The sequence below is a fragment of the Phodopus roborovskii genome, unplaced genomic scaffold (assembly GCF_943737965.1).
Source record: "Phodopus roborovskii unplaced genomic scaffold, PHOROB, whole genome shotgun sequence".
In the NCBI taxonomy this organism is placed as follows: Eukaryota; Metazoa; Chordata; class Mammalia; order Rodentia; family Cricetidae; genus Phodopus; species Phodopus roborovskii.
This window is the reverse complement of record NW_026126638.1, coordinates 7,030,221-7,044,600: the sequence shown is the minus strand read 5'-3', so window position 1 is coordinate 7,044,600 and position 14,380 is coordinate 7,030,221. Positions and strand designations below refer to the sequence as shown.

The 14,380-nt window shown below is 46.7% G+C and overlaps 1 protein-coding gene across 1 annotated transcript; it reads right to left on the bottom strand.

Moving 5' to 3' along the window:
• Positions 1 to 2,230: 2,230 nt before the first annotated feature.
• Ddx47 (DEAD-box helicase 47) lies at positions 2,231 to 13,862 on the bottom strand. The gene is made up of 12 exons (XM_051173189.1): positions 13,712 to 13,862; positions 13,018 to 13,111; positions 10,350 to 10,538; positions 10,053 to 10,124; positions 9,769 to 9,887; positions 9,184 to 9,255; positions 8,656 to 8,772; positions 7,499 to 7,645; positions 6,767 to 6,904; positions 5,551 to 5,621; positions 4,335 to 4,464; positions 2,231 to 2,712 (listed from the first exon to the last, which is right to left on the bottom strand). The coding sequence occupies exons 1-12, from the start codon at positions 13,796 to 13,798 to the stop codon at positions 2,581 to 2,583; spliced, it is 1,368 nt and encodes a 455-aa protein (XP_051029146.1). The 5' UTR covers positions 13,799 to 13,862; the 3' UTR covers positions 2,231 to 2,580.
• Positions 13,863 to 14,380: the final 518 nt, after the last annotated feature.

Sequence of the window (14,380 nt, the reverse complement as noted above, 5' to 3'; positions counted from 1 at the left end):
TATTTCAGTTTACTACGAATGCCTTCACGGTAGGCACTGCTCCTACTGTAGTCTGTGGTGTAAAGGAACCCTTCAGGGCTAGGGAGATAGCTGTTAGTGAAGGGCTTGCTTTGAACACAAAAACCCGAGTTCAACCCCCAGAAGTCATAATAAACAGCCAGTCATGGCATACAATTGTAATGGTAGTGCTGAGATGTCGGCAGGCAGATCCCTGGGATCACAGGCTAACCAGCCTCCCTCATCAGTGTGCTCAGGCCAATGAAACCCTGCCTCAAAGGGAAGTAGACGGTGATCCTGAAGATGACACCCGGGGCTGACCTACACGCACATGAGCACATGTATCTACCCTCACACGCATACTACATTCACAGGGCTGGGATGGGACAGCTAGGGCTTGCTGGCTGGCAGTACAGGTGCAAGTTCAGTTACTGTCAAGAGAGTAAAGTCACAAAGGAACCTGGTGTTCTCTTCTGGCTTCTGTGTGAGCTCGAGGGCATACATATGCTCACTCACACACACACAGGTCCTATCCCCCAGTGCAATGAACAGTATCAACAGCCCACCCTGGCCTAAACTGTAAGGCAATATACTTCTTACACTTTTTTCTCTTGAGGAAAACAATCTTTAGAACATGCATTTTTCTTTAGTTGTCCATGTCACGTGTCTCCGTTTTACAAGTTTCACTCTCAATCTGTGTCCATCAATGATTCTCTGACATCTCTTTACCCCAGACCTGACATTCCAGACACATTTTTAATAAAACTGTGACAGTCAACAAAAATCAATAGGTACCTTCCAAAGTACAATTTATGAACCAGCAGCTCAAAAAGGGATTTTGATGTCCATGAAGCACATTATGGACCACTCTTCCCAGGTGTAAGCATTTTCATGGCTCGGATAGGACAGACAGGGATTCTGGTACTCAGGAGGCAAAGAATACTGAGTGTTACAGCTCAGATGGAAAGGCGTTCTGGCACTCAAGAACCAAGGAATACCACAGGTCACAGTAAGCATAGCAGCTCACAGCTCCGTTTCAGGGAAAGGATTCCCCAGCGTATCAGCTCTGCTTCATCAAGAGAGGGTTTCCCAGGCGAAGCTGTTACAGTTCGGCTCCAGTCCTCCAGAGAGTGGAGGGTAACATCTTGGCTTTTCCAAGGGAAGGTTTCTCTGGTGAAAAGTGTTACAGCCCTCTCCAGTCCGCTCTGCTCAGGGTCATCTCTGAGTCTCTGCTCTTGTGAGAAAAGGTCTCACCCAAGCCTCATTCAAGAGATTTATTGGAGGGAAGAATCCAGAAGAGTGGCTGCCCTCTATCAGGGTGGCAGAGGACAGCCGGGCAGGCCAAACAGCCACAAGCTGAACAGACAAGGGATTTATGTAGGGCTTCTTAGGGGGTGGAGTTTTCCCAGGAAGATTTCCAGGGTGGGGATTGGTCAGATCTCAATCCCTGAGCCCAGAATGGCTAGATCTAGCGCTCAGGGATTGGTTGGTTGCACAGGGTTAGGTTGCACAGGGATTGGTTTCTGCACAGGGTTAGGGTCAGATTTGGCTCTGATTCCAGGACAAAGTGTGTTTCTTTGGCACTGGTGTCGGGGTCAGGGTTCGGGGTCAGGGTCATTTCTTTGGTTCTACTTGCAGGACCCAAGTGTGTTTCTTTAGCTCTGCTCAGGGTGTTTCTTTAGCTGGCCCTTTTCCCTTACACCTTCCTCCTCTGGAAATGTCCCAGCTCCACATCTGAATTCAAACCCAACAAGGATGGGAGAGTAACATTATGGAGAATTTCCTTCTTTTCTGATGCACTGATGCAACTCTCATCACCTGGGGACAGGAACTATTCAAGAAACCAGTTTTCCTAGCCACCTGTTTAGGTCAAGAAACCAGGAAAATGTGTTCCGGACTCTAACGCCCTCTGCAGCTTCATCGTAGAAGGAAAATGCAACCTTTTAAGCAAGACTTCCCTTTCAAAGCCACCCATCATCTTTCTCTGGATTTTCTTTTTCCATCACAAAATGATGTTTACCTTAATGACTCTGTCATGTAACCACACTGAAAGGCCCTGTCAGCAAGGGCTACAAAGTCCTTTAAAAGACAAGTCACCAAAGAATTTGAATGCTGCTCTTCTAGAAGATCTATTCCCGGCTCACAACCAGCTCCAGGGAGATCCGAGTGCTCTGACCTGTGTGGGCACTTACACAGAGGTGTGCACATGCACACAAAGACGCACACACACAAATAATAAAAATACATCTTTTAATAATAATAATAATTATTGTTCCAGACCAGGCATGATGACAGCTGAGATAGTCTACACCCCTCTGTAAAGGTTTACAGTTAACCACAGAGGACGCTCTTCGTCAGCCAGGCCCTTGGGTTGCAGGTGGAAGAGCAGTCAGGCCTGGGTCAACACGGTCACAGTTGTCCCACTGCAATGCCAACCCTCAGGGAGAAAACGGAGCTCCCAGCTGGCTGAGTGACCTCTGGACGGGTCTGGAGATTCGGGGCTCCGAGCCGTCACAGGGGAGGGGTCAGTGCTGCCTTCCATCTCTTCAAGCTCAGAGCGGAAGTCCTGTCTCCCTGAAGCCGTTAGCGGCCTTTCCGCTTCTTCATTTTTCCCCCAGCCACCTTGTTCCTCACACCAATAGCGCCCTCGGTATCATCATCGTCTCCTGCATCCTCTCGCTTGCGTTTCTTCTTTTCTCCGTGTTCCCTTAACTCCTGAAGAACAGCACAAAGGATGCGATTGAACATGAGTTAATAACCTTAGGTCACAGGTCACCAGCAGAGGGTAAAAGCCAACTCCAAATGAACAAAACCCCTGACCTTATACACAGGAACCAAAGCATGGAAATAAAATAAGACTGCCACAGATGTAAGAGAATGGTGATCCTTGTAATGATGCCCCTGGTCACATGACCGGCTGAAGCCTTTCTAGGGGACAATCTGTCTAAATCCCAAGGAGCATACTGTATGTACACTCCTTGGTCAATCTCACTTCTAGAAGTTTACTTTAGGAAAAAAGAAAAAGATGGGTGGTGGTGGCACATGCCTTTAATCTCAGCACTCAGGGTGGCAGAGGCACGTGTATCTCTAAGTTTAATGCCAGCCTGATCTACAGAGCGAGTTCCAGGACAGACTCCAAAGCTACACAGAGAATCCCTGTCTCAAAAAGAAAAAAAGGAAAAAAAAAAAAAAAAAAACAAAACAAAACAAAACAGAAAAACAAGCAAAGGTACACATACTAGAGTATTCAACACAGTCCTAGTTAAAGGGGAGAAAAGCAAACACTCATCAATATAAATCATGTTAAACAAATGGGATGGATTCTTTGTAGCCATTAAAGAATGGTCACATGTGCTGGTCATGGTGATGCACAGCTATAATAGCAGCACTTGGGAGGCTGAGGCAAGAGGCTAGACATGAGTTCAAGGCCAGCCTGAGCTACACAACAAACCCCCTGCCTCAAACATCCAAAACCAGCAAATAGATCTCACTGTGGACGGGAGGGTGGCACTGACCAGAGAAAGATCATATGGATTTACACTTGGTGAAACACAAACATGTTAGTCACATATAATTAGGTGAGTTAAAATTAGCTTGATGCTATCAATGGCTCTCCCTGGTGGCCAGTTCACTTCTTCAGTTACTACTTCAACGCTTTCTATAGTTTCTCAAAGTTTCCCAGTGTCTAGACCTGGCCTGAAACACTCACCGATGCCCTTGACTCAGTTTCAAAAGTGCTAGGATCACAGGCATCTCCATTACACTTAACTACAGGTAGCACTTGTGTGTGGGGTCCGTGTGTGTATACATGCAGGTCAGAGGGCAGCCCTGGGTGTCAATCCTCATGTGCCGTGCACCTTTACCCACTGCAGATGGCAACTTTGTAAACAAAGCCACAAACAGAAATTCCAGGTGAGCAGAAAACCACAGCAAGCCTGAAGGCGAAACCTCCAGGGGTTTCTTCTAGAATCTTCTCTCACTGCTGCGACCACCACCCTACTACAGTCACAGTTCACACAAGCTTATCTAGTGCTCAGAGTGCATTGAAGTTTTCAAGGCAAATGTTAGTCCCAATGTACAGGTGCAGAACGGGTTCTGAGAGGTGAGTAAGATGCCCACGCTCACTCTAGGCACAGCTAGACCCCTGACCTCGAGATTGACCTCTGCTGGGTGGGGGGCACGACACAGGAAGAGTGGAGAATGTGGTCACCCTGGTCAGACCACACCAACCCGGATTCAGTGGTGAATTTCCCATGAGCCAGAACAAAATGAAAGTATATGATGAGGGCACAGGTTAGATCACCAGAAGCTGGTGAAGGCAGACACTATGTACATACCATTCGGGCAAATCTCTGGGCTTCATTCACACGTTCTGTGAGCATCATAACCTCCTCATCCTGCGTGGGAAACACGGGCAGTTTCTTCCCAATTAGGTGCTCAATGCGCTGGAAGAGTTCCACATCATACCTGAGGGAAGAAAATTGCTTGGCTCTGCTGGGCTGGTAATGCCAGCATCTCCCGATGCCCACTACCATGCTATCTTGTATAGGTATCCCACGCGTGCTCATATGCAGCAGCACTAACTGGACTGTGGGTTACACAAAAAAACAAATGGACATGAAGGAAAGGGGGCGGGGGAGTGAGTGATGGGTGAGGATATAACGAAGATACATTGTATACACGTGTGAAACTGGCAAAGAAGAAACTTTTAAGATAGGACTGGAGAGATGGCTTGCTAGTTAAGAGTATTCACTGCTCTTCCAGAGGACCAGGGTTCAATTCCCAGCACCTACATGGTGGCTCACAACTGTCTGTAACTCCAGCCCCTGGGGATCTGACACCCTCTTCTGGCCTCTGCAGGCAAAACACCCATACATATAAAAAATTAAAAAGAAAAAGAAATCAGACAGCTATTCTAGCCCGTGTGAATTAAGGGAAAGGTCACTGCTGCCCAGTTTTGGCACTGAAAGAAGGAGCAAGTGCCACCCGTGCTTCTGTGTAACATGACATGATGAACGACATGACTCCTTCACGGTGTTCCTGTTTTTGTTTGTTTTTAACCTTCACATTGTCATTTTCACCAAACTTTATTAGGTCAGAGTGGACCCCATTTCAGAATTATGGACACCAGGGTTGGGGAGACGACTCTGGTGAAGTGCTTAGTGAGCAGCGTGAAGACCTGTGGTCGATGCCCACATGACAACACACCGGGCAGGACAGGGTGTGCACACAGCGGGGTAGAGGCGGGTGGGCTCAGCCTTCACTGGCCAGACAGCCCGCACTACTTGGCAAGCTCCAGGCCAGAGGGACCCTGCCTCAAAACACAGGGACATGGCTCCTGAGGAGCGACAGCCAAGGCTGACCTATGGTCTGCTGGTCTACACAGGTGCCACACAGAGACTCTTACACACATACACACACACACACACACAGAGAGAGAGAGAGAGAGAGAGAGAGAGAGAGAGAGAGAGAGAGAGACAGAGAGCACCTGTGTGATCAGTACTGCACAGAGTAGAGGCTCTGTGGAGCGCCTGTCCCTGCTGATTTACTTACTGTGTCACAAAAGTAATGGCCTTTCCAGAACGCCCAGCTCTCGCAGTTCGCCCCACTCGATGGATATAATCCTGGAACAGAAAAGGCAAATAAATTCAGATCAGGTAAGAAGAGATGTGTGCAAAGTCCTGTTGCAAACTTTCCAAAGAACACACATGCCTCAGGAACATGGACAACATGGCCTGGGAATCTGATAGAAATCTATTTTTTTTTTTTTTTTTTTTTTTTTTTTAACATTCTCATGGCACAAAATTCATCCAACCCCTGCTTTCTCCTATACAAAGACAAACCTACAGCACCTATCTATATGGCTACGGCAACACTGGAAAGAGAAAAACACTGATCTAGGGGTCCTCACAACATCTGCACATCTACTTCTCAGAACTTTAGTTTCTATTTATAGACCAGGGCTAGAGATGAATGCCCAAACTTAGAGTTGTTGTGAAAATCAAACGAGACAGTGGCTTATCTGTAACAGCTCAACAAGGAGCCAAGAGAAACAAAGTTCCACCAGGGGTGATCCTGCCTCTCCCACGGGATATTTGGTAATGCCTAGAACATTTCTGGTTGTCACGACTGGAAGAGTGTGAGATACTGTCAAGTAAATTTGAGGAATGCTAAGTATAGTGTACTCAAACAACAACTCCCAAGACAAGAATCCACCAGTCCAAATGCTAACAGTACCAAGAGTGAGAAACACGGAGACAATAAGTGCAGAAGCCGCTGTCTGCAAAGAAGTGAGACTGAGTAGTCAGCATCCTCAACTTGCCCCCTTGGACTGTGTCTATTAACTGTCCCTGGGTACCTTCGCATTCACAGCAGCTAATGCTGCAAACACCGGCAAGTGCAAATGCTAAGAATAAATCAGTCAAGAGCTTTTCTCAGTTGCTGCCTGTTGAGACAGGGTTTCCTGTAGCCCAGGCTGGCCTTCAACTTCCTATGTTCCAGAGGAAGATGACCTTGAAGTCCTGATCTTCCTGCCTTTACCTCTGGCAAGTTGGGATTACTTACCTGTGCTACCATGTCCAGTTTATTTGGGTGACAGCTCAAACCCAGAGTCTTATGCATGCCAGGCAAGAGTTCTACCAAACGAGCTCTATTCCACCCCCTTCCTTAGTTTTCAATACTGAACCAATAGAGAACAGAAACACTACACTGTATCCAAGGAAAAACAAACAACAACAAACAAGAAAGCCCAGGCAGCGGGAGGACCCACCTTAGAATGAGTCGGAATGTCAAAATTGACCACTACATCCACATGGGGTATATCCAGACCTCTGCTGGCCACATCAGTAGCTAGAAGAATGGAACGAGCCTTGGCCTTAAACTTATTAAGAGATCCAAGGCGTTTACTCTGAAATGAGGAAAAGAAATTAGAAACTTTAATCCTGAAAAATGAAGGAATCCTGGCATACTCTACATGGAATACAAACACAATAAACAATAAAATTAATTTTTCATATAGTTTTCTCTTCTAAGTCAAAGCCAGGGGTTCATAAGTCAAAAAAAAAATGGAAACAACAAAAAATACTTAAGACAGGCCACAAACGGTAACACAAAACAAGGACCATTTTCAACACATCAGAAAAATAAGCAAAAAAAAAATGTTATTAAGTCTTTAAAGACCAAAGAATTAAAACTGCTAATACATTGACTCAACAGCTTACAAATCAGACAACTGCCTATAAAATGTTCTTTTGTGTACATCTCTCTTCACATGCATAACAACTGAACAGAGTACACACATGAGCATGTATGTGGAGGCCAGAGTCACCCTTTAGGTTGTAACTATCTCTTCTTAGACCTCTCAGAGACCTGAAGCTCAGTGGTTGGACTAAGCTAGCTAACCAGTGACCTGAGCTCCAAACAAGTGGGCCATGAACTATTCCACTATGAGACACAGGGTTTGCCTTCCTCGTTCCAGTAGTCCCCAACTAAGAACTCTTACCTGACTCATCTGTCCATGGAGGGGGATGGCAGTGAATCCGAGATTTCGGAGTAGCAAAGCTGTTCTCTGAGTATTGTTACAGGTGCTGCAGAATATCATAAAGGAGTTGCCAGCCAGTTCATTGAGAATATAAACCAGGTAGGTGTCCTAAATCATAAACCCAAAACAAGGTACATAACTGACCTGGAAGGATTGAAGGCCTAGCAGCATGTAGGAAAAGACCAAGCTTGAAGGAGTGTCTCATTTATCCAAACTACCAGCTTTGAGCTTTATGCTTCCTCCCTGCTACTCCCCAGGTTTTTGGACAGGGTCTCCGTGGGGAGTGGAGGAATGCTTGAGTGAACGTGTAAGAAGACTAAAGTCCTGTCCTGAGTTGCTGTTGACCTGAAAGTGGCCATGAATGACCTGGTCAGGCTCAGGGACCCATCAGAGTGCCAATGTTGACAGTGCGAAAAAAATGCCAACCACAGCTTCCTCCTCCAGGATGTGTACAGCCTGAGACTGCTCCTGACAGAGGCCCACTACAGAGAATGGCTAAACCTACTCCTGCGTGCCTAATAAAATAAACATGCTGACTTTCCCAGTTGCTGTTGATACAACTCTATCAGAGTGTACAGCCCACCCAACCCGTCTTTCTGTGCCTGTAGTCTCTCAATTCCCAGTTGCCCCACCTAGGTCAATCCCTAAGCTGTGTTCAGGTTGTGGCAAGTCTCACTCTGTGGTCCAAACCAGCCTCAAACTTACTATGAGGCCCCCGCTGGCCTCGAACCTGTGGTGACCCTCTTGCTTCAGATTCTCAGTGCTAGGATTACAGGTGTGCACTACCACTCCTGGCTAGCTATGTGAGCTCTGTGAACCAAGCACCCCAATGCATCTCAAGGTCACACAAGTCTGTACTCAGCAACCAGCAAGGCCTTTCTAAAGTAGCCATGAAATAAACAGATTTTGGAAAACTGAGCACAAGGGTGGCCTGGGGAGGAACTCTACCACTCTATCACGGCTTCTACTTGGGTTTAATGCTGAATTCCTGACATGTTCACTTTATCTGTGATAAACGTAAAAGTTGGACATGCAGCTCTCCACTGGTCAAGAGTTGACACATTCTAGACGCTTCGCTGAGGACAGGAATGTCAGCGATGCACAAGTCAACACTTCACCTTGAATTTAGAGGGAATAAAGAGGTAATACTGTTGCAGCTTCTCAACAGTCTGGTACTTAGAGGACACGGCACACTTCACGGGGTTCTTGAGAGCTGCACGCTGAAGCTTTTGCACCTAAAGAAAGAAAACAGAATAACATCAATTCCTAAACACACTTGATGTTTTTATTTTTATGTGCTTTCACTACTGTTATGCATCGATTCCTGAACCTAGGGCCTCAGCCAAGTTAGCGACTGTTTTATCCCTAGCCACATCTCTAGCCCTAGTTTTACACGGTAGCTTGAGACAGGGTCTCACTAAGGTACCCAGATTAGCCTTGAACTTACAAGGCCTTAAACTTAGCCTTGACCTCCCCAATAGCTGGTACACACTACACCTGGCTTGTATTTTTTTTTAATTAATTAATTGCTTTTATGTGGTTAGGGCCTCACAATATAGCCTGAACAGAACTCACTAAGGCCTACCTGCCCTTGTTTAGCTATCAATTCTTATAAATAGGATAACAGGAGTCCAAGCAAATCTCACCTTCTTGGTCATGGTAGCAGAAAAGAGAAATGTTTTCCGATCTCGGGGAATCACTTTGAGGATCTTGTCAACCTGAGGCACACAGAAAAGAATGCCAATGACATTTACAGCAGACGTCTATAGATTCTCTGAGAGATGGGGTGAGGGGAGGGAAACCACACATGGGCACCAAATCTGGGAAGTTTTAGGGATTTCAAATACAATTCAAAATCAGCTGAACATTTACACTCCAATACCACACCAGATGCTATATTTTTAAAATGCCATTCAAAGTAAACAACAATTTAAAGCTAAAAAGGCCAAAACATGAACACTACTCAAATAAGCAATGTCAAGTAGGCCCTCAAAGACAGTGAAGATTCCAAGGTAAGCAGAAGAGACCTACACCAAATGAAACAGAAAGGTGTGTTTAACAGTCCTCACCTATGAGGTCAGTCATGACAGTATTATAAGATAAGAGGCACCAAGAACGCAGAAAACCATCGACATCTGCTGTTCATCAGCCTGACAGGTGCACAAGGAACCCAAACCAGCTTAACGAGAGCCCCACAGAGGCTCTAGGGAGGACTGCTGCTAAAAACTCACCTCTGTCTCAAAATCCATGTTCAGTATCCTGTCTGCTTCATCCATGACCAAGTACTTCAGAGCTCTCAAGTTGAAGCCTTTGGTATTTTCCAAGTGGTCAATCAGTCGGCCTGGAGTGGCTACCAAGAAAGGTCAAAGAGAAAGGACCCAAGGATGAGAAAGTCATCTACGACACCTGAAAGCTCAGCAAGGTCACCAGGTGCACTCCCCAGGCGCCACCCAGCCCGGTAGGTTATCTCCAACCCATCCAGTCATGGCGGCGTTCACCTCTGTCAGTGACTCACCTATTACTATATGCGGTTTTTTGGCCAAGGCTAGTGACTGGGACATTGAATCGATCCCACCAACAATCACAGCTACAGAAACAAACAAATACACAGCAGTGGTTCTTAATCTTCTCAGCGAGCACCTTCAAAGCCAGTGCTAGATTTCTACTTGCGCTTGTCCAGCCACCCCCCCCCCCCAAAGCTGAAGCACAGCACCAGCTCCTTAGATCAACAGCGTGCTTGCTAACAGCGCTTTCCTGCCCTCTCCTCCCCTTGTGATGACACCCCAGGGCTCTGCTCTTCTTAGACACTTACCGCACTGCACTCCAATAGAGGACCCCAGTGCCTCAAACTGTTCGGAGATCTGAAAGGCCAACTCTCGAGTAGGGGTGAGGACCAGAGCAAACAGCCGCTGGGGAGTCTGCAGCAGCGCGTTCAGAATGGGCAAAGCAAAGGCACCTGTTTTTCCAGAGCCAGTCTCTGCCAACCCAATAATATCACGGCCTGAAGAAGGGAACAAAACGAACCCTAATACAAAGAAATGCCCGCAGTTCTACTTCAAAGTTTTCTATAGTGACACAGGACTGGCCATTAGAGAGACTGAATAAATGAAAGGGTATGGCTTCTACCCTAGATAAGCTAAAAATCCAATGACAGGACAAATACAAAACTATGTTTAATTTGAAGCTTTTTTTTTTTTTTTTTTTTTAATGTTTTGTGTAGTCTTAGATGTCCTGAAACTTGCTCTGTACACCAAGCTGGCCTCGAACTCACAGAGATATGCCTGACTCTGCCTCCCAAGGCAGAGATTAAAGGTGTATGCCACCACATCTGACTTAACTTGAAACTAATTAAAAGTCTTTTAATTATATTGATGTGTGTCTCCATGGTGTAGCTGTGGCAGTCAGAGAACAACCTGTAGGAGTCAGTTCTCTCCTTCCACCATGTGGTCATGAGTTTTAATAGTCGGTGCACTTAACCACTAATGATCTCATCAACACAAATATATTGAATTTGATAAGGCCCTTAATACAGACCCTAGAAAATGTAAGAACTCAAGGAGAAATGCTAGGCTAACAGAGGCCTACGGGTTCTATCTGGCAGCAAGCCAAGAGGGGAAGGACAGCTATTCCTGCAAGAGGAAAGAGGGTGGGGCTTTAAGAAACAGTGCACACGGGAAGAGTGAGCGGTCACACCTGGGCTGAATGCAAAGGCATTATGGGAAGGAATGGGGCTAGAAAGGAACTCATCAATCCCAGGCAGTTTTGATACACAGGGAATCCCACAACTCATGTAATTCTTCAGCAAGATAAAACTGGATGAAGCAAGGAGCTGAAGAGTGCATCCGATGACGCACACCCGTAGGCCCAGCTACTGGGAGGCTGGGAAAAGGAGGAGCACTTCGGTCCAGGAGTTTGAAGCCAGCCTGGACAACACAGCAAGGGCCCATCTCAAACACAGAAACAAACAGAAGTGGGTTGAAAGTAAATGTGGCGCGTGACCCATTTTAGTTACTGAAAACTTAAAAGCCAGAAATTAAGTTAAAATAGTTCTAGGAGGAAGCTAATGATTCTGGATACAGAGAACTTAGGGTTCACAGAGAGACAAGCCAACTGGACATACTTAAGCCAGCAGCCCTTGAACTCATCTTCCTGAAGCACAGCATCACGAAACGTCCCTGATTTCCATAACTAATTATGCCCCGTGAGCACCTTCACAGCCTCATTCTTTCCCTTCCCCCTGTAACTCCTGTGTGCTCCACCTTCATTCCCAGTACTGGAGAGATGCATACACACACACACACACACACACACACACACACACACACACACACACGCTAGGAATGCAGACATAGCAGCCATGAACCTCTCCTGGTTAGTGCTTCCCGAGGGGCAGACACAGCAGAGGCATAATCTGTGAGGGCTCTGTACCTACGTCCCATGCCTATAAACTCTTTCTAGTTTGTTTTTCCAAGAGGGGGTTTCTCTGTATAGCCCAGACTGTCCTGAAACTCTCTCTGTAAAACAGGCTGGCCTCAAAATCTGCCAGCTCCCTGTCTCCCAAGTGCTGGGATTAAGGAATGTGTGTGCCAACATCACCCAGCTTCACATCTGAAAATTCTAATTAAATAGGTCCAAATTGTTTTATAATAAGGAAAAGAGGGTGATGATAGAATCACTATTATAAAGCAAGAGGGCAGAAACAGAACAGCTAGAGAGAGGCAAGAGTAAAATACTGTTTTGAAATTAAGGATGACAATAACCTCAAGAGAGATGGTGCCACACGCCTTTGATCCCAGCACTAGGGAGGCAGAGGCAGGCGGATCTCTGAGTTTGAGGCCAGCCTGATCTATAAAGTGAGTTCCAGAATAGCCGGGGCTGTTACAGAGAAACCCTGTCTCGGAAGGAAGGAAGGAAGGAAGGAAGGAAGGAAGGAAGGAAGGAAGGAAGGAAGGGGAATGGCCAAGGGTGTTCAAAGCTACAGATTAAGTATGATAGATTCTCAATGCCCATCTCTTAGAGCTTAATCACTTAGCCAGGATCTGCCCTGCCGTGCAAATCCAGAGAGTGCTCTGGGGCGATAATGCTGATCCCTCCATTCGTTAACACCAGCACCTACCTCTCAAATGTTAGAATCACAGGCTTGTACATCATCATGCCTGGCTTTGTTTATCTCTCTGAGGCAAAGTCTTGCTTTGTACCTTTGGATTGCTCGCTTGTCTGTCTGTCTGTCTGAGGCAAGCTCTGACTATGTAGCCCTAGTTGAGTGGGAACTCACCGTGTCGATCAAGCTAATCTCAAACTTGTACCTCTCCTCCTGCCTCTGACTCTTCAGTTCACAAAAGTAGTCCTGTCATACCCAGACAGAGATTATACCTTTACTTCCCTTGAAATGTGCCGGCAACAGGTCTTAAAAGTGGGGCATTCTTGAGTATAACCGCACAATGAGTCTGTACCAACGGGTATACCGAATTTCAACCTACCTTGCAAGGCCAAAGGAATAGCTTCAATCTGGATCTTGGTGGGCTTTGCCCATCCCAACTGGTCACAAGCTTCGCACAATACATCTGTCACGCCCTTGAATTCAGAAAATCCTACTTTAGCAAAGAGTATGTCCTCACATCCCTCCATTTTACATGCGCCTGTCGGGCGCCTGCTGGTGATATGGATCCCCTTACAGTCGACATTATTGTGCATCTCAGAACCTACTTTATATGAACGCCGTGAGACAGTTCCTTGAGACGATTTCTATTCGCCAGGGACTGTGCCAATTGCTTTGCACGTGTTATCTCATTTAACTGTCAAACAAGTTCCGACGAGTGGCTAGCTGTTATTGCACCCAATTCACACGCGTGTAAAGCGAGGCAAGGAGCCTCTTGAGACGAGGTCAGATGGCAAAACCGACGCCACCTACCAAGACCCAACCACACGTGACCCCAGATAACAAGCGGCTCGGCGCTACAGTGGAAAGGCAAATGGGGGGCTCCCGGGATTCAGCAGCATCCTACAAGGCAAATGCACCCGAGGGAGCGTGCCGAGACCCGGAGTTTCTAACAGCCTGAAGAAAGCCGAAGGCAGGCCCCCAAGGTGCTTTCATACGCTGCAGCCCCGGACATAAAGGACCCAAACCCTGTGTGAGCGTAAGGCAAAATAAACACCAGCATCACCCATTCTCACCAGGTCTTTAAATGTTTTAGCTTCCTCCTCCTCCGCAGCTGTCTGAAGCGTTTCTGTGGAGGAATCGTGCTCCTCGGCTGCTGCCATCTTGCCTGTGGGTCCCGGAAGCGGAACGGCGCACGCGGTGCTGGGAAATGTAGTTTCACTCTTTCCTAGATCGCACGGTCTGCGCGCCCCCTGCTGGCTTCTCTGGGTGGGGCTTTGGAGAGTTGTAATGGCCAGAACCCTGGGCGCCTATGCAACTGAGCAGAAAAAAGTGACTGATGACCGGCCACCCCTTCCTGCTGCCCTTTGGGTCTCTGCCCCTCCCCCTTGTTTTGCTTTCTTGAGGTAGGATCTCATTCCGTAGCTCAGGCTTTCAGAGCTTTTTCTATCTTCCCTTTGTTACCACTTCCCTAACTGTAGAGATGTAAACACATGCAATACCATTTATTCACTTACTTCATATATTCGGCAACTGTCAGCTTACGATATACTTGGGCTATCTTAGGTGTCTAGTGACGAGGCAGGACAGCATCAGCTGCCCTTTCAGACGGCAGATAATGAATAGGCAACAACGGGCCACCTTAAATTGTGAGAAGTGCTATGATGTAATAAGCCTACATAAAAAAAAAAACCTGGAGCAAAGCCTTGGGAGGGAGAGTTGTCAGAATCACTATAAAATTGGGA